The sequence below is a fragment of the Bombina bombina genome, chromosome 4 (genome assembly GCF_027579735.1).
Source record: "Bombina bombina isolate aBomBom1 chromosome 4, aBomBom1.pri, whole genome shotgun sequence".
Classification (NCBI taxonomy): domain Eukaryota; kingdom Metazoa; phylum Chordata; class Amphibia; order Anura; family Bombinatoridae; genus Bombina; species Bombina bombina.
Genome location: NC_069502.1, coordinates 336,632,402 through 336,651,677, shown reverse-complemented (window position 1 = coordinate 336,651,677; position 19,276 = coordinate 336,632,402). Strand labels below are relative to the sequence as shown.

Here is a 19,276-nt window from a genome sequence, read left to right as displayed (position 1 = left end):
GAAATATTGGCCCCCGATCCGGGACCGGATCTGGTGGGGGGCAGACTCTCTCTCTTCGCTCAGGCTTGGGCAAGAGATGTTCTGGATCCTTGGGCGCTAGAAATAGTCTCCCAGGGTTATCTTCTGGAATTCAAGGGACTTCCCCCAAGGGGGAGGTTCCACAGGTCGCAGTTGTCTTCAGACCACATAAAAAGACAGGCGTTCTTACATTGTGTAGAAGACCTGTTAAAAATGGGAGTGATTCATCCTGTTCCATTAAGAGAACAAGGGATGGGGTTCTACTCCAATCTGTTCATAGTTCCCAAAAAAGAGGGAACGTTCAGACCAATCCTAGATCTCAAGATCTTAAACAAATTTCTCAAGGTCCCATCGTTCAAGATGGAAACCATTTGAACTATCCTTCCTTCCATCCAGGAAGGTCAATTCATGACCACGGTGGATTTAAAGGATGCGTATCTACATATTCCTATCCACAAGGAACATCATCGGTTCCTAAGGTTTGCATTTCTGGACAAACATTACCAGTTCGTGGCGCTTCCTTTCGGATTAGCCACTGCTCCAAGGATTTTCACAAAGGTACTAGGGTCCCTTCTAGCGGTGCTAAGACCAAGGGGCATTGCAGTAGTACCTTACCTGGACGACATTTTGATTCAAGCGTCGTCCCTTCCTCAAGCAAAGGCTCACACGGACATTGTCCTGGCCTTTCTCAGATCTCACGGCTGGAAAGTGAACGTGGAAAAGAGTTCTCTATCCCCGTCAACAAGGGTTCCCTTCTTGGGAACAATTATAGACTCCTTACAAATGAGGATCTTTCTAACAGAAGCCAGAAAAACAAAGCTTCTGGACTCTTGTCGGATACTTCATTCCGTTCCTCTTCCTTCCATAGCTCAGTGCATGGAAGTGATCGGGTTGATGGTGGCGGCGATGGACATAGTTCCTTTTGCGCGCATTCATCTAAGACCATTACAACTGTGCATGCTCAGTCAGTGGAATGGGGACTATACAGACTTGTCTCCGAAGATACAAGTAAATCAGAGGACCAGAGACTCACTCCGTTGGTGGCTGTCCCTGGACAATCTGTCTCAAGGGATGATGTTCCACAGACCAGAGTGGGTCATTGTCACGACCGACGCCAGTCTGATAGGCTGGGGCGCGGTCTGGGGATCCCTGAAAGCTCAGGGTCTTTGGTCTCGGGAAGAATCTCTTCTACCGATAAATATTCTGGAACTGAGAGCGATATTCAATGCTCTCCAGGCCTGGCCCCAGCTTGCGAGGACCAGGTTCATACGGTTTCAATCAGACAACATGACGACTGTTGCGTACATCAACCATCAGGGGGGAACAAGGAGTTCCCTAGCGATGGAAGAAGTAACCAAAATTATTCTTTGGGCGGAGTCTCACTCCTGCCACCTGTCTGCTATCCACATCCCAGGAGTGGAAAATTGGGAAGCGGATTTTCTGAGTCGTCAGACATTGCATCCGGGGGAGTGGGAACTCCATCCGGAAATCTTTGCCCAAGTCACTCACCTGTGGGGCATTCCAGACATGGATCTGATGGCCTCTCGTCAGAACTCAAAGTTCCTTGCTACGGGGCCAGATCCAGGGATCCCAAGGCGGCTCTAGTGGATGCACTAGTAGCACCTTGGACCTTCAATCTAGCTTATGTGTTCCCGCCATTTCCTCTCATTCCCAGGCTGATAGCCAGGATCAAGCAGGAGAGGGCGTCGGTGATCTTGATAGCTCCTGCGTGGCCACGCAGGACTTGGTATGCAGATCTGGTGAATATGTCATCGGCTCCACCTTGGAAGCTACCTTTGAGACGAGACCTTCTTGTTCAGGGTCCGTTCGAACATCCGAATCTGGTTTCACTCCAGCTGACTGCTTGGAGATTGAACGCTTGATTTTATCGAAGCGAGGATTCTCAGATTCTGTGATCGATACTCTTGTTCAGGCCAGAAAGCCTGTGACTAGAAAGATTTACCACAAAATTTGGAAAAAATATATCTGTTGGTGTGAATCTAAAGGATTCCCTTGGGACAAGGTTAAGATTCCTAGGATTCTATCCTTCCTTCAAGAAGGATTGGAAAAAGGATTATCTGCAAGTTCCCTGAAGGGACAGATTTCTGCCTTGTCGGTATTACTTCACAAAAAGCTGGCAGCTGTGCCAGATGTTCAAGCCTTTGTTCAGGCTCTGGTTAGAATCAAGCCTGTTTACAAACCTTTGACTCCTCCTTGGAGTCTCAATTTAGTTCTTTCAGTTCTTCAGGGGGTTCCGTTTGAACCCTTACATTCCGTTGATATTAAGTTATTATCTTGGAAAGTTTTGTTTTTAGTTGCGATTTCTTCTGCTAGAAGAGTCTCAGAATTATCTGCTCTGCAGTGTTCTCCTCCTTATCTGGTGTTCCATGCAGATAAGGTGGTTTTACGTACTAAACCTGGTTTTCTTCCAAAAGTTGTTTCTAACAAAAACATTAACCAGGAGATTATCGTACCTTCTCTGTGTCCAAAACCAGTTTCAAAGAAGGAACGTTTGTTGCACAATTTGGATGTTGTTCGCGCTCTAAAATTCTATTTAGATGCTACAAAGGATTTTAGACAAACATCTTCCTTGTTTGTTGTTTATTCAGGTAAAAGGAGAGGTCAAAAAGCAACTTCTACCTCTCTCTCTTTTTGGATTAAAAGCATCATCAGATTGGCTTACGAGACTGCCGGACGGCAGCCTCCCGAAAGAATCACAGCTCATTCCACTAGGGCTGTGGCTTCCACATGGGCCTTCAAGAACGAGGCTTCTGTTGATCAGATATGTAGGGCAGCGACTTGGTCTTCACTGCACACTTTTACCAAATTTTACAAGTTTGATACTTTTGCTTCTTCTGAGGCTATTTTTGGGAGAAAGGTTTTGCAAGCCGTGGTGCCTTCCATTTAGGTGACCTGATTTGCTCCCTCCCTTCATCCGTGTCCTAAAGCTTTGGTATTGGTTCCCACAAGTAAGGATGACGCCGTGGACCGGACACACCTATGTTGGAGAAAACAGAATTTATGTTTACCTGATAAATTTCTTTCTCCAACGGTGTGTCCGGTCCACGGCCCGCCCTGGTTTTTTTAATCAGGTCTGATATTTTATTTTCTTTAACTACAGTCACCACGGTACCATATGGTTTCTCCTATGCAAATATTCCTCCTTAACGTCGGTCGAATGACTGGGGTAGGCGGAGCCTAGGAGGGATCATGTGACCAGCTTTGCTGGGCTCTTTGCCATTTCCTGTTGGGGAAGAGAATATCCCACAAGTAAGGATGACGCCGTGGACCGGACACACCGTTGGAGAAAGAAATTTATCAGGTAAACATAAATTCTGTTTTTAAGCAACTTTTTAATTTTTTTTCCCCATTAATTTTTCTTCGTTTTCTTGCTATCTTTATTTGAAAAAGAATGCATCTAAGCCAAGGTGCCAGACAATTTCTTTCATGTAATTGGCAAGAGTCCATGAGCTAGTGACGTATGGGATATACAATCCTACCAGGAGGGGCAAACTTTCCCAAACCTCAAAATGCCTATAAATACACCCCTCACCACACCCACAATTCAGTTTTACAAACTTTGCCTTCTATGGAAGTGGTGAAGTAAGTTTGTGCTAAGATTTCTACGTTGACATGCACTTCTCAGCATTTTGAATGATTTCCGCTGAGTACAGCGTATGTTAGAGGGATGTGAAGGGAGTATCGCCTATTGAATGCAATGATTTTCCCAAAGGGGGTCTTTTTCATAGGTTCTCCGTTATCGGTCGTAGAGATTCATCTCCTACTTCCCTTTTCAGATCAATGATATACTCTCATATACCGTTACCTCTACTGATAACTGTTTCAGTACTGGTTTGGCTATCTGCTATATGTGGATGGGTGTCTTTGGGTAAGTATGTTTTTATTACTTAAGACACCTCAGCTATGGTTTTGGCACTTTATGCATTTATATAAAGTTCTAAATATATGTATTGTACTTATATCTGCCATGAGTCGGGTTCATGTATTTCCTTTTGCAGATTGTCAGTTTCATATTTGGGGAAAGTTAATATGAAGAAATATTTTTCTTACCTGGGGTTTAGTCTTTTTTTTTCAATTGACTACTTTGTTTCAAATTGCGGGCTGACTTAGGATCGCGGGTGTGCCAAATGCTACACTTTATTGCGTCATTCTTGGCGCGAGAATTTTTTGGCGCGAAAGGCACGTCCGTTGACACAAGTTCGTCATTTCCGGCCTTGTAATTGACGCAGAGGTTTCACACAGGGTTGCGTCGTTAGTGACGCGAGTGTGTCATTTCCAGACATGGTTGGCGCCCAAAAAATTTTTAAGTTACGTTGTGCGTCATACTTGGCGCCAAACTTTTTTCATTATTTATTTGCCCCATTGCTGTTTGCCTCATGCCTTTTTCTATGTCAGAGGGCTATGCTATTTGCATTTTTTCCCATTCCTGACAGTCATATAAGGAAATTGAAAATTTTGCTTTATATGTTGTTTTTTTCTTGCATTCTGCAAGATGTCTCAATCTGATCCTGCCTCAGAAGTATCTGTTGGAACTTTGTTGCCTGACATCGGCTCTACCAAAGCTAAGTGCATTTGTTGTAAAATTGTGGAGATTATTTCTCCTAATGTCATTTGTATTAGTTCCCATGATAAACTTTTACATGCAGATAGTGTGTCCATCAGTAATAGTACATTGTCGGTTGCAGTTCCTTCAACTTCTAATGTACATGATATACCTATGAATTTTAAAGAATTTGTTACCGATTCTATTCAGAAGGCTTTGCCTGCATTTCCACCTTCTAATAAGCGTAAGAGGTCTTTTAAAACTTCTCATAAAGTTGATGAAATTTCAAATGACCGACAACATAATGATTTATCCACCTATGATGAGGATCTATCTGATTCAGAAGATCCTTCCTCAGATATTGACACTGACAAATCTACTTATTTATTTAAAATGGAGTATATGCGTTCTTTGTTAAAAGAAGTGTTAATTACTTTGGATATTGAGGAAGGTAGTCCTCTTGATATTAAAACGAGTAAACGTTTAAATTCTGTTTTTAAACCACCTGTGGTTACTGCAGAGGTTTTTCCTATTCCTGATATGATTTCTAAGGAATGCAATAAGCCGGGTACTCCTTTTAATCCTTCTTCAAGGTTTAAAAAATTGTATCCTTTACCAGCAATTTCAATAGAGTTTTGGGAAAAGATCCCCAAAGTTGATGGGGCTATTTCTACTCTTGCTAAACGAACTACTATTCCTATGGAAGATGGTACTTCCTTTAAAGATCCTTTAGATAGGAAGCTTGAATCTTATCTAAGGAAAGCCTATTTATATTCAGGTCATCTTCTTAGGCAAGCAAATTCTTTGGCTGATGTTGCAGCTGCTTCAACTTTTTGGTTGGATAATTTAGCGCAGCAAGAATTGGATTCTGACTTATATAGCATTGTTAGTTTACTACAACATGCTAATTATTTTATTTGTGATGCAATTTTTGATATCAAAATTGATGTTCCATGTCTTTAGCTATTTTAGCTAGAAGAGCTTTGTGGCTTAAATTTTGGAATGCTGATATGACATCTAAGTCTAGATTGCTATCTCTTTCCAAGGTAATAATTTATTTGGTTCTCTGTTGGATTCTATTATTTCAACTGTTACTGGGGGGAAGGGAGTTTTTTTGCCTCAGGATAAAAAAACTTAAGGGTAAATCTAAGGCTTCTAAACGTTTTCGTTCCTTTCGTCAAAATAAGGAACAAAAACCTAATCCTTCCCCCAAGGAAACTGTTTCGAATTGGAAGCCTTCCTCAAATTGGAATAAATCCAAGCCTTTTAAGAAACCAAAGTCAGCCCCTATGTCCACATGAAGGTGCGGCCCTCACTCCAGCTTAGCTGGTAGGGGGCAGATTAAAGTTTTTCAAGGATGTTTGGGCAAATTCTGTCCAAAATCAATGGATTCAGAGCATTGTCTCTCAGGGGTACCAAATAGGATTCAGAGTAAGACCTCCTGTGAGAAGATTTTTTCTCTCGCGCATCCCAATAAATCCAGTAAAAGCTCAGGCTTTCCTGAAGTGTGTTTCAGACCTGGAGGTTTCAGGGGTAATCATGCCGGTTCCTTTTCAGGAACAAGGTCTGGGCTTTTATTCAAATCTATTCATTGTCCCAAAGAAATAAAATTAATTCAGACCGGGATCTGAAAATTTTGAATAGTTATATATGAGTACCAACTTTCAAGATGGTGACTATAAGGACTATTCTGCCTTTTGTTCAGCAAGGACTTTATATGTCTACAATAGACTTGCAGGATACTTACCTTCCTATTCCGATTTAATCCAGAACATTATCAGTTCCTGAGATTCTCTTTTCTAGACAAGCATTACCAATTTGTTGCTCTTCCATTTGGCCTAGCAACAGCTCCAAAAATCTTTTCAAAGGTTCTGGGTGCCCTTCTCTCTAATAAGAGAACATGGTATTGCGGTGTTTCCTTATTTGGACAATATCTTGGTACTAGCTCAGTCTTTACGTTCTGCAGAATCTCACACAAATCAACTAGTGTAGTTTCTTCGAAAACATGGTTGGAGGATCAATTTACCAAAAAGTTTCTGGATTCCTCAGACAAGGGTCACCTTTTTTAGGTTTCCAGATAGATGTCCATGACTGTCTCTAACAGACAAGAGACGTTTGAAATTGGTTGCAGCATGTTGGCACCTTCAGTCTGTCATTCCCTTCAGTGGCTATGTGCATGGAAGTTTTAGGCCTCGTGACTGCAGCATCGGACGCGATTCCTTTTGCTCGTTTTCACATAAGACCTCTCCAGCTTTGTATGCTGAATCAATGGTGCAGGGATTATACAAAGATATCACAATTAATATCCTTAAATCCCAATGTTCGCCACTCTCTGACGTGGTGGTTAAATCACCAGCGTTTAGTTCAAGGGGCCTCTTTTGTTCGGCCAACCTGGACTGTGATCACAACAGATGCGAGTCTTTCAGGTTGGGGAGCTCTCTGGGGATCTCTGACAGCACAAGGGGTTTGGAAATCTCAAGAGGCGAGATTACCAATCAATATTTTAGAACTTTGTGCAATTCTCAGCTCTTCAGTTTTGACCTCTGTTGAAGAGAGAACCGTTCATTTGTTTTCAGACAGACAAAATTACAACAGTGGCATATGTCAATCATCAGGGTGGGACTCGGTCTCCAAGCTATAAAAGAAGTATCTCGGATACTTGTTTGGGCGGAATCCAGCTCCTGTCTAATTTCTATGGTTCATATCCCAGGTGTAGACAATTGGGAGGCGGATTATCTCAGCCGTCAGACTTTACATCCAGGGGAGTGGTCTCTCCATCCGGATGTGTTTTCTCAGATTGTTCAGATGTGGGGTCTTCCAGAAATAGATCTGATGGCTTCTCATCTAAACAAGAAACTTCCCAGATACCTGTCCAGGGATTCTCAGTCGGAAGCAGTGGATGCGCTGACACTTCCTTGGTGTTATCAACCTGCTTATATCCTCCCGCCTCTAGTTCTTCTTCCAAGAGTGATCTCCAAAATCATCATGGAACAATCATTTGTGTTGCTGGTGGCTCCAGCATGGCCCCACAGGTTTTGGTATGCGGATCTTGTTCGGATGTCCAGTTGCCAACCTTGGCCACTTCCGTTAAGGCCGGACCTACTGTCTCAAGGTCCGTTTTTTCCATCAGGATCTCAAATCATTAAATTTGAAGGTATGGAAATTTAACGCTTGGTGCGAAGTCATAGAGGTTTCTCTGACTCAGTAATTAATACTATGTTACAAGCTCGTAAATCGGTCTCTAGGAAGATTTATTATCGAGTTTGGAAGACTTACATTTCATGGTGTTCTCATAAATTCTCTTGGCATTCTCTTAGAATTCCTAGAATTTTACAGTTTCTCCAGGATGGTTTGGATAGGGGTTTGTCTGCAAGTTACTTGAAAGGACAAATCTCTGCTCTTTGTTTTATTTCACAGAAAGATTGCTACTCTTCCTGATATTCACTGTTTTGTACAGGGGCTTTAGTTCGTATTAAGCCTGTCATTAAATCAATTTCTCCTCCTTGGAGTCTTAATTTGGTTTTTAGAGCGTTACAGACTCCTCCATTTGAGCCTATTCACTCTTTGGACATTAAACTACTTTCTTGGAAAGTGTTGTTCCTTTTGGCCATCTCTTCTGCTAGAAGAGTTTCTGAGCTTTCTGCTCTTTCTTGTGAGTCTCCTTTTCTGATTTTTCATCAGGATAAGGCGGTTTTGCGGACTTCATTTAAGTTCTTACCTAAGGTTGTTAATTCTAACAACATTAGTAGAGAAATTGTTGTCCCTTCCTTGTGTCCTAATCCTAAGAATTCTTTGGAAAATTCCTTACATTCTTTGGATGTGGTAAGAGCTTTGAAATATGTTGAAGCTACTAAAGATTTCAGAAAGACTTCTAGTCTATTTGTTATATCCTCTGGTTCTAGGAAAGGTCAGAAGGCTTCTGCTATTTCCTTGGCTTCTTGGTTAAAGCTTTTGATTCTTCAAGCTTATTTAGAGTCGGGTCAGGCCCTGCCTCAGAGAATTACAGCTCATTCTACTAGATCAGTCTCCACTTCGTGGGCTTTTAAGAATGAAGCTTCAGTTGATCAGATTTGCAAAGCGGCAACTTGGTCCTCTTTGCATACATTAACTAAATTCTACCGTTTTGATGTATTTGCTTCTTCTGAAGCAGTTTTTGGTAGAATAGTTCTTCGGGCAGCTGTTTCAGTTTGATTCTTTTGCTGATGTTTTAAGTTTTTTTCTTTTCTTCATGAGTATAATTTATATTGTGGGTTGTGGATTAATTTTTCAGCATATGGCTGTTTTTTTTATCCCTCCCTCTCTAGTGACTCTTGCGTGGAGTTCCACATCTTGGGTATTTGATATCCCATACGTCACTAGCTCATGGACTCCTGCCAATTACATGAAAGAAAACATAATTTATGTAAGAACTTACCTGATAAATTCATTTCTTTCATATTGGCAAGAGTCCATGAGACCCACCCTGTTTTTATGGTGGTTATGTTTTTTTTTGTATAAAGCACAATTATTTCCAGATTCCTTTGTTGATGCTTTTTACTCCTTTCGTTATCACCCCCACTACTTGTCTATTAGTTAAACTGAATTGTGGGTGTGGTGAGGGGTGTATTTATAGGCATTTTGAGGTTTGGGAAACTGCCCCTCCTGGTAGGATTGTATATCCCATACGTCACTAGCTCATGGACTCTTGCCAATATGAAAGAAATGATTTCATCAGGTTCTTACATAAATTGTTTTTTTTTTGTTCAGTACACTGGACAACACCTGTTTATGTTGGTTGAATTTATCCACCAATCAGCAAGAACAAACCAGGTTGTTCACCAGAAATGGGCCGGCATCTAAACTTACATTCTTGCTTTTCAAATAAAGATACCAAGAGAATGAAGAAAATGTGATAATAGGAGTAAGTTTGAAAGTTGCTTAAAATTGCATGCTCTATCTGAATCGCGTAAGGAAACATTTGGGTTCAGTGTCCCTTTAACCAATTGCAAGAGCACTAGATGGCAGCACTATTTCCTGCCATGCAGTGCTCCAGACACCTTCCTATGTATCTCTTCAACAAAGAATACCATGGAAACAAAGCAAATTTTATAATTTAAAAATTAAATTGGAAACTTTTAAAAAAAATTGTATGCTCTGTCTGAATTATTTAAGAAATGTTTTGTTTGATATTCCTTTAACTACACCGCATAAGGTAATTACTATTTTTATAATGTTTAAGGCGTTCTAGACCCCATTTGGTAATTTCAGAATTTGCAGAAACACAATGTATCTTCTTTGTAGTGTTAACTTGTCTTTTTTTTTTTTTTTTTTTTTAGTTACAACAACAGGCGAAGTCGTTCTGGCACATACAGTTCAAGGTCAAGAAGCCGATCTCACAGCCACAGTGAAAGTCCTCGAAGACACCATAACCATGGGTCTCCTCACATAAAACCTAAACATCGAGGTGAGGATCTGAAATCTTCAAACAGACATGGCCACAAACGGAAGAAATCTCATTCTCCAACTCCAAGTAAAGGCAAGGATTATGGTGACCTTGTTAAAAAGCACAGGCATGACCGCAGCCATCACAGGGACAGAAGAGAACGTTCTCGGTCATTTGAGCGTTCACACAAAGGAAAACATCATGGTAGCCATTCTGGACATGGCAGACACAGGCGCTGAGCCTCTGTCCTGCATTAGTGGAAAATCCTTTGTTTATGGACTGTCGTTAGGTTTTGTGACAATAAAAATATTTTACTTTTTTCTTTAGAAAATATGGACATTTATCAAATTTTTTTTTTTTTTCTCTCCAGCCAATTAATTGCACATTTATATCTTGACAGTATGAACTCTAGTAGCAGAATTATTATGGCTGGGATCAATTATTCTGCTGTTCATGTATTACGAAAAGGCAGATTTTGTGAATGGTTTGCTTTAAAGAGGTCTTATTTTTATACGAACCAGTTGCAGACTGTTATATTTAAGAATTATTTAATCTGTTGTGAGATTTTCATACATTGGTTTTAGTCTGCATGTGTAAGAAATGATTTTATGAGGAAATAAATTAGAAAGGTGACGATGGACTGCATTTTTGTAACATGTTTGACATATTTGAAACATACATTAATTTGTTTTTATCAATTTTAAACCTCTATCAAGCAACAGTGACTTCTATAATGTATTCAGATATAAATGAAAATGGTTAACATGGGAGTATAAGGCTTTTAAAACTCAAAGTAGGAATTTAACTTTTATTCTGATATCTGCAATCTAGAGAATTTCTTTCTAATGACACAGTGAGTCCACGGATCATCTCTAATTACTATTGGGAATATCACTCCTGGCCAGCAGGAGGAGGCAAGGAGCACCACAGCAAAGCTGTTCGATATCATCTCCCTTCCCTCCAACCCCAGTCTTCTCTTTGCCTACGTTAAAAGCAGGGAGGTGGTAAAGTTTAGGTGTCTGGAAGAAGATTCTTCTATCAAGATTTTATTATTTTACAGCAGTGCAAGTTTGTTCTGCTCTTTCCTGGGGTTTAGCCGTAGATCAGTGGTGGCTTTTAAGCAATTGGGAACTTGTGGGGTATAATCCTCACTGCGCCTCCCAAGTAGTTATTGCTGCCCTAACTTGAAAGCATGAGTAAGATTACTTAGTCTTTGCCTTTTTTTTTTTTCCACACAGGTCCATGTGAGGGAGAATGCCTCTCAAACCTAGTGAGCTGCCCTGCTGCCAGGCAGATTACATTGAGGTAAGTGCTCATTTTGTTATCTTTTTAATGACACGATGAGTCCACTGATTATCTACATACTATTGGGAATATCACTCCTGCCCTGCAGGAGGTGGCAAAGAGCACCACAGCAAAACTGTTAAATATCACCTCTTCCCTCCCACCCCAGTCATTCTCTTTTCCTACGTTAGTGCTAGGAAGTGGCAAAGTTAGGTGGTGTTTAAGATTCTTCAATCAAGAGTTTATTATTTCTAAAGTGGTATAAGATTGTGCTGCTTTGTCCTAGGGTGTAGCCGTAGTTCACATCAGTCTCTTCAGTAGAGCAGTGGTGGCTTTAGAGCAAAGGGAACTTGTGGGACATAATTCTCACTGTGCCTCCCATAGATGTTATGCTGCCATGATTATGAGAGTCTGAGGGAAAATACTCAGTCTTTTTTGTTTCCACAGGTCTATGTGAGGGAGAGGAACTCTCAAACCTGGTGAGCTGCCCTGCTGTCGGGCAGATTTGTGAGGTAAGTGCTGACTTTAATTATTTCTGGAGCAAGTCACTCAGAAAAAGTGGACACTTTATTTTCAGAGATATGAGGAAAGAAATGGGCCTTTTTAATACCAAGCACTTTATTTCACAAGGGACATTCTATCTCTCCTTACTGGAGAGGATTTTTAACAGCATACGCAGACACTGGGGCTGAGATAGCTGCTTATTAATGAGGGCATACAAACTATGGCGGTTCCTCTTTTCCCGGCGGTTAAAATAAAAAAAAAACGACTGGGAAATTGTTATTGAGATACGCCCACAAAGGGTGGAGCCAAGTGAGGCGGTAATCTGCATTACGCACCATTTTTCTTACTAATGGAGTGGAGGTGACTGAGTTTCTGGCTGTCTAGATGCGCATGGGTTACTGAAGCATGCAAGTCTAAAAGCGGAACTAAAACGACTAGGATCTTGCTGGAGTCCAGATCATTTAGACTAAAGGGACTAATCTCCAGTGTTGACGGACAGGTAGGCACCTCAGCATAGAACTGAGGTGTGTCTATTTTATATATAACTGTATGCCACATAATGCAGTTTAGAGTTAAATAGATGTGGTTTAACTTTTTAAAGAGACATTAAAGTTTTCTTTCATGTAATTAGCAAGAGTCCATGAGCTAGTGACGTATGGGATATACATTCCTACCAGGAGGGGCAAAGTTTCCCAAACCTCAAAATGCCTATAAATACACCCCTCACCACACCCACAAATCAGTTTTACAAACTTTGCCTCCTATGGAGGTGGTGAAGTTTGTGCTAGATTCTACGTTGATATGCGCTCCGCAGCAGGTTAGAGCCCGGTTTTCCTCTCAGCGTGCAGTGAATGTCAGAGGGATGTGAGGAGAGTATTGCCTATTTGAATTCAATTATCTCCTTCTACGGGGTCTATTTCATAGGTTCTCTGTTATCGGTCGTAGAGATTCATCTCTTACCTCCCTTTTCAGATCGACGATATACTCTTATATATACCATTACCTCTACTGATTCTCGTTTCAGTACTGGTTTGGCTTTCTACTACATGTAGATGAGTGTCCTGGGGTAAGTAAGTCTTATTTTCTGTGACACTCTAAGCTATGGTTGGGCACTTTTTTATAAAGTTCTAAATATGTGTTCAAACATTTATTTGCCTTGACATTTTTGGCGCCAAATAATGTGGGCGTCTTTTTTGCCGCTAAAAAATATGGGCGTCACTATTGTCTCCACATTATTTAAGTCTCATTATTTATTGCTTCTGGTTGCTAGAAGCTTGTTCACTGGCATTTTTTCCCATTCCTGAAACTGTCATTTAAGGAATTTGATCAATTTTGCTTTATATGTTGTTTTTTCTATTACATATTGCAAGATGTCCCAGATTGACCCTGAGTCAGAAGATACTACTGGAAAATCGCTGCCTGGTGCTGGATCTACCAAAGTTAAGTGTATCTGCTGTAAACTTGTGGTATCTGTTCCTCCAGCTGTTTGTAATGAATGTCATGACAAACTTGTTAATGCAGATTTCTCTTGTTAAGTGTATCCAGTCCACGGATCATCCATTACTTATGGGATATTAACTCCTCCCCAACAGGAAGTGCAAGAGGATTCACCCAGCAGAGCTGCTATATAGCTCCTCCCCTAACTGCCATTACCAGTCATTCTCTTGCACCCAACGAATAGATAGGATGTGTGAGAGGACTGTGGTGATTATACTTAGTTTCATACCTTCAATCAAAAGTTTGTTATTTTATAATAGCACCGGAGTGTGTTATTCCTTCTCTGGTAGAATTTGAAGAAGAATCTACCTGAGTTTTTCTATGATTTTAGCCGGAGTAGTTAAGATCATATTGCTGTTTCTCGGCCATCTGAGGAGAGGTAAACTTCAGATCAGGGGACAGCGGGCAGATTAATCTGCAAAGAGGTATGTAGCAGCTTATTATTTTCTGACAATGGAATTGATGAGAAAATTCTGCCATACCGATATAATGTAAACTCAGCCTTAAATGCAGTAGCAGCAACTGGTATCAGGCTGTCATGTATGTATATTTTACACTTCAGTATTCTGGGGAATGGCACTTCACTGGAATTATACTGTATGCATAAAACTTTAGCCTAATTTGCAGGGACTAGCAACAGGCTTTTTAATAACACTCAATTTATTAATGTTAAACGTTTTTTGCTGGCATGTAAAATCGTTTAATTTTCTGAGGTACTGGGTGAAAAAATGTTTTGGGCACTATTTTTTTCCACTTGGCAGTCGTTTTATTTAATTTATGACAGTTTACTGATCTCTCTCACTGTTATGTGTGAGGGGGAGGGACCTTTTTTGGTGCTTTTGCTACGCATCAAAAAATTCAGTCAGAAGTTTATTGTCTTCCCTGCATGATCCGGTTCATCTCTACAGAACTCAGGGGTCTTCAAAACTTGTTTTGAGGGAGGTAATCACTCACAGCAGAGCTGTGAGATTGTAGTTGACTGTGATAAAAAAAAAACGTTTATTTCTGTATTTTTTTTTTTTTTTTTTTCTGCTATCAGGGTTAGTTATCCTTTGCTAATGGGAGCAATCCTTTGCTAAAATTGTGTTTTTTACAAAGATTTGATGCTATAACTTTTCAGTTTATTAATTTTCAACTGTCATAACTTTTTCTGTGCTTCTTATAGGCACAGTACGTTTTCATATTATAGTAAATTACTTGAAAAGTATTTCCAAGTTGCTAGTTTATTTGCTAGTGTGTTAAACATGTCTGATTCAGAGGAAGATATCTGTGCTATACGTGCTAAAGCCAAAGTGGAGCCCAATAGAAATTTATGTACTAACTGTATTGATGCTACTTTAAATAAAAGTCAATCTGTACAAATTGAACATATTTCACCAAACAACGAGGGGAGAGTTATGCCGACTAACTCGCCTCACGTGTCAGTACCTGCATCTCCCGCTCGGGAGGTGCGTGATATTGTAGCGCCGAGTACATCTGGGCGGCCATTACAAATCACATTACAGGATATGGCTACTGTTATGACTGAAGTTTTGGCTAAATTACCAGAACTAAGAGGTAAGCGTGATCACTCTGGGGTGAGAACAGAGTGCGCTGATAATATTAGGGCCATGTCAGACACTGCGTCACAATTTGCAGAACATGAGGACGGAGAGCTTCATTCTGCGGGTGACGGTTCTGATCCAAACAAACTGGATTCAGATATTTCAAATTTTAAATTTAAGCTGGAAAACCTCCGTGTATTACTAGGGGAGGTGTTAGCGGCTCTGAATGATTGTAACACAGTTGCAATACCAGAGAAAATGTGTAGGTTGGATAAATATTTTGCGGTACCGGCGAGTACTGACGTTTTTCCTATACCTAAGAGACTTACTGAAATTGTTACTAAGGAGTGGGATAGACCCGGTGTGCCGTTCTCACCCCCTCCGATATTTAGAAAGATGTTTCCAATAGACGCCACCACACGGGACTTATGGCAAACGGTCCCTAAGGTGGAGGGAGCAGTTTCTACTTTAGCTAAGCGTACCACTATCCCGGTGGAGGATAGCTGTGCCTTTTCAGATCCAATGGATAAAAAGTTAGAGGGTTACCTTAAGAAAATGTTTGTTCAATAAGGTTTTATATTGCAACCTCTTGCATGCATTGCGCCTGTCACGGCTGCAGCAGCATTTTGGTTTGAGTCTCTGGAAGAGACACTTGAATCAGCTCCATTAGATGAGATTACACACAAGCTTAAAGCCCTTAAGTTAGCTAACTCATTTATTTCAGATGCCGTAGTACATTTAACTAAACTTACGGCTAAGAATTCCGGATTCGCCATTCAGGCACGCAGAGCACTGTGGCTAAAATCCTGGTCAGCTGACGTTACTTCTAAATCTAAATTGCTTAATATACCTTTCAAAGGGCAGACCTTATTCGGGCCCGGGTTGAAAGAAATTATCGCTGACATTACAGGAGGTAAAGGCCATGCCCTGCCTCAAGACAGAGCCAAACCTAAGGCTAGACAGTCTAATTTTCGTTCCTTTCGTAATTTCAAAGCAGGAGCAGCATCAAGTTCCTCTGCACCAAAACAGGAAGGAGCTGTTGCTCGCTACAGACAAGGCTGGAGACCTAACCAGTCCTGGAACAAGGGCAAGCAGGCCAGGAAACCTGCTGCTGCCCCTAAGACAGCATGAATCGAGGGCCCCCGATCCGGGAACGGATCTAGTGGGGGGCAGACTTTCTCTCTTCGCCCAGGCTTGGGCAAGAGATGTCCAGGATCCCTGGGCGTTAGAGATCATATCTCAGGGATACCTTCTAGACTTCAAATTCTCTCCCCCAAGAGGGAGATTTCATCTGTCAAGGTTGTCAACAAACCAAATAAAGAAAGAGGCGTTTCTACGCTGCGTACAAGATCTTTTATTAATGGGAGTGATCCATCCGGTTCCGCGGTCGGAACAAGGACAAGGGTTTTACTCAAATCTGTTTGTGGTTCCCAAAAAAGAGGGAACTTTCAGGCCAATCTTGGATTTAAAGATCCTAAACAAATTCCTAAGAGTTCCATCGTTCAAAATGGAAACTATTCGGACAATTTTACCCATGATCCAAAAGGGTCAGTACATGACCACAGTGGATTTAAAGGATGCTTACCTTCACATACCGATTCACAAAGATCATTACCGGTATCTAAGGTTTGCCTTTCTAGACAGGCATTACCAGTTTGTAGCTCTTCCATTCGGATTGGCTACGGCTCCGAGAATCTTCACAAAGGTTCTGTGTGCTCTTCTGGCGGTACTAAGACCGCGAGGAATTGCGGTAGCTCCGTACCTAGACGACATTCTGATACAAGCTTCAAGCTTTCAAACTGCCAAGTCTCATACAGAGTTAGTACTGGCATTTCTAAGGTCGCATGGATGGAAGGTGAACGAAAAGAAGAGTTCTCTCTTTCCACTCACAAGAGTTCCCTTCTTGGGGACTCTTATAGATTCTGTAGAAATGAAGATTTACCTGACAGAAGACAGGTTAACAAAGCTTCAAAATGCATGCCGTGTCCTTCATTCCATTCAACACCCGTCAGTAGCTCAATGCATGGAGGTGATCGGCTTAATGGTAGCAGCAATGGACATAGTACCCTTTGCACGTCTACATCTCAGACCGCTGCAATTGTGCATGCTAAGTCAGTGGAATGGGGATTACTCAGACTTGTCCCCTACTCTGAATCTGGATCAAGAGACCAGAAATTCTCTTCTATGGTGGCTTTCTCGGCCACATCTGTCCAGGGGGATGCCATTCAGCAGGCCGGACTGGACAATTGTAACAACAGACGCCAGCCTACTAGGTTGGGGCGCTGTCTGGAATTCTCTGAAGGCTCAGGGACAATGGAATCAGGAGGAGAGTCTCCTACCAATAAACATTCTGGAATTGAGAGCAGTTCTCAATGCCCTTCTGGCTTGGCCCCAGTTAACAACTCGGGGGTTCATCAGGTTTCAGTCAGACATCACGACTGTAGCTTACATCAACCATCAGGGAGGGACAAGAAGCTCCCTAGCAATGATGGAAGTATCAAAGATAATTCGCTGGGCAGAGTCTCACTCTTGCCACCTGTCAGCAATCCACATCCCGGGAGTGGAGAACTGGGAGGCGGATTTCTTAAGTCGTCAGACTTTTCATCCGGGGGAGTGGGAACTTCATCCGGAGGTCTTTGCCCAAATACTTCGACGTTGGGGCAAACCAGAGATAGATCTCATGGCGTCTCGACAGAACGCCAAGCTTCCTCGTTACGGGTCCAGATCCAGGGATCCGGGAGCGGTTCTGATAGATGCTTTGACAGCACCTTGGACCTTCGGGATGGCTTATGTGTTTCCACCCTTCCCGATGCTTCCTCGATTGATTGCCAGAATCAAACAGGAGAGAGCATCAGTGATTCTAATAACGCCTGCATGGCCACGCAGGACTTGGTATGCAGATCTAGTGGACATGTCATCCTGTCCACCTTGGTCGCTACCTCTGAAACAGGACCTTCTGATCCAGGGTCCCTTCAAACATCAAAATCTAATTTCTCTGAAGCTGACTGCTTGGAAATTGAACGCTTGATTTTATCAAAACGTGGTTTTTCTGAGTCAGTTATTGATACCTTAATACAGGCTAGGAAGCCTGTTACCAGAAAGATTTACCATAAGATATGGCGCAAATACTTATATTGGTGCGAATCCAAGAGTTACTCATGGAGTAAGGTTAGGATTCCGAGGATATTGTCTTTTCTACAAGAAGGTTTAGAAAAGGGTTTATCCGCTAGTTCCTTAAAGGGACAGATTTCAGCTCTGTCCATTCTTTTACACAAACGTCTGTCAGAAGTTCCGGACGTTCAATCTTTTTGTCAGGCTTTAGCTAGGATCAAGCCTGTGTTTAAAACTGTTGCTCCACCATGGAGTTTGAACTTAGTTCTTAATGTTTTACAGGGGGTTCCGTTTGAACCCCTTCATTCCATTGATATCAAGTTGTTATCTTGGAAAGTTCTGTTTTTAATGGCGATTTCCTCGGCTCGAAGAGTCTCTGAGTTATCTGCCTTACATTGTGATTCTCCTTATCTGATTTTTCATTCAGACAAGGTAGTTCTGCGTACTAAACCTGGGTTCCTACCTAAGGTGGTCACTAACAGGAATATCAATCAAGAGATTGTGGTTACATCTTTGTGTCCTAATCCTTCTTCGAAAAAGGAACGTCTGCTACACAATCTAGATGTAGTCCGTGCCCTGAAATTTTATCTACAGGCAACTAAGGATTTTCGACAAACGTCTTCCCTGTTTGTCGTTTATTCTGGTCAGAGGAGAGGTCAAAAAGCTTCGGCTACCTCTCTCTCCTTTTGGCTTCGTAGCATAATACGGTTAGCCTATGAGACTGCTGGACAGCAGCCTCCTGAAAGAATTACAGCACATTCTACTAGAGCTGTGGCTTCCACTTGGGCCTTTAAGAATGAGGCTTCTGTTGAACAGATTTGCAAGGCTGCAACTTGGTCTTCTCTTCATACTTTTTACAAATTTTACAAATTTGACACTTTTGCTTCTTCGGAGGCTGTTTTTGGGAGAAAGGTTCTTCAGGCAGTGGTTCCTTCCGTATAAAGAGCCTGCCTGTCCCTCCCGTCATCCGTGTACTTTAGCTTTGGTATTGGTATCCCATAAGTAATGGATGATCCGTGGACTGGATACACTTAACAAGAGAAAACATAATTTATGCTTACCTGATAAATTTATTTCTCTTGTAGTGTATCCAGTCCACGGCCCGCCCTGTCACTTTAAGGCAGGTAATTTTTCCATTAAACTACAGTCACCACTGTACCCTATGGTTTTCCTTTCTCTGCATGTTTTCGGTCGAATGACTGGTAATGGCAGTTAGGGGAGGAGCTATATAGCAGCTCTGCTGGGTGAATCCTCTTGCACTTCCTGTTGGGGAGGAGTTAATATCCCATAAGTAATGGATGATCCGTGGACTGGATACACTACAAGAGAAAT

At 41.6% G+C, this 19,276-nt stretch overlaps 1 protein-coding gene across 2 annotated transcripts in view; it reads left to right on the top strand.

The window, feature by feature from the left end:
- CCNL1 (cyclin L1) overlaps positions 1–10,637 on the top strand; it is an 83,400-nt gene extending 72,763 nt beyond the window's left edge. For both annotated transcript variants that reach the window (XM_053710084.1, XM_053710083.1), the window contains one exon: positions 9,898–10,637. In XM_053710084.1, the coding sequence (XP_053566059.1) occupies positions 9,898–10,243 (346 nt within the window). In that variant the 3' untranslated portion in view covers positions 10,244–10,637. The remainder of the gene's footprint in view (positions 1–9,897) is intronic.
- Positions 10,638–19,276: the final 8,639 nt, after the last annotated feature.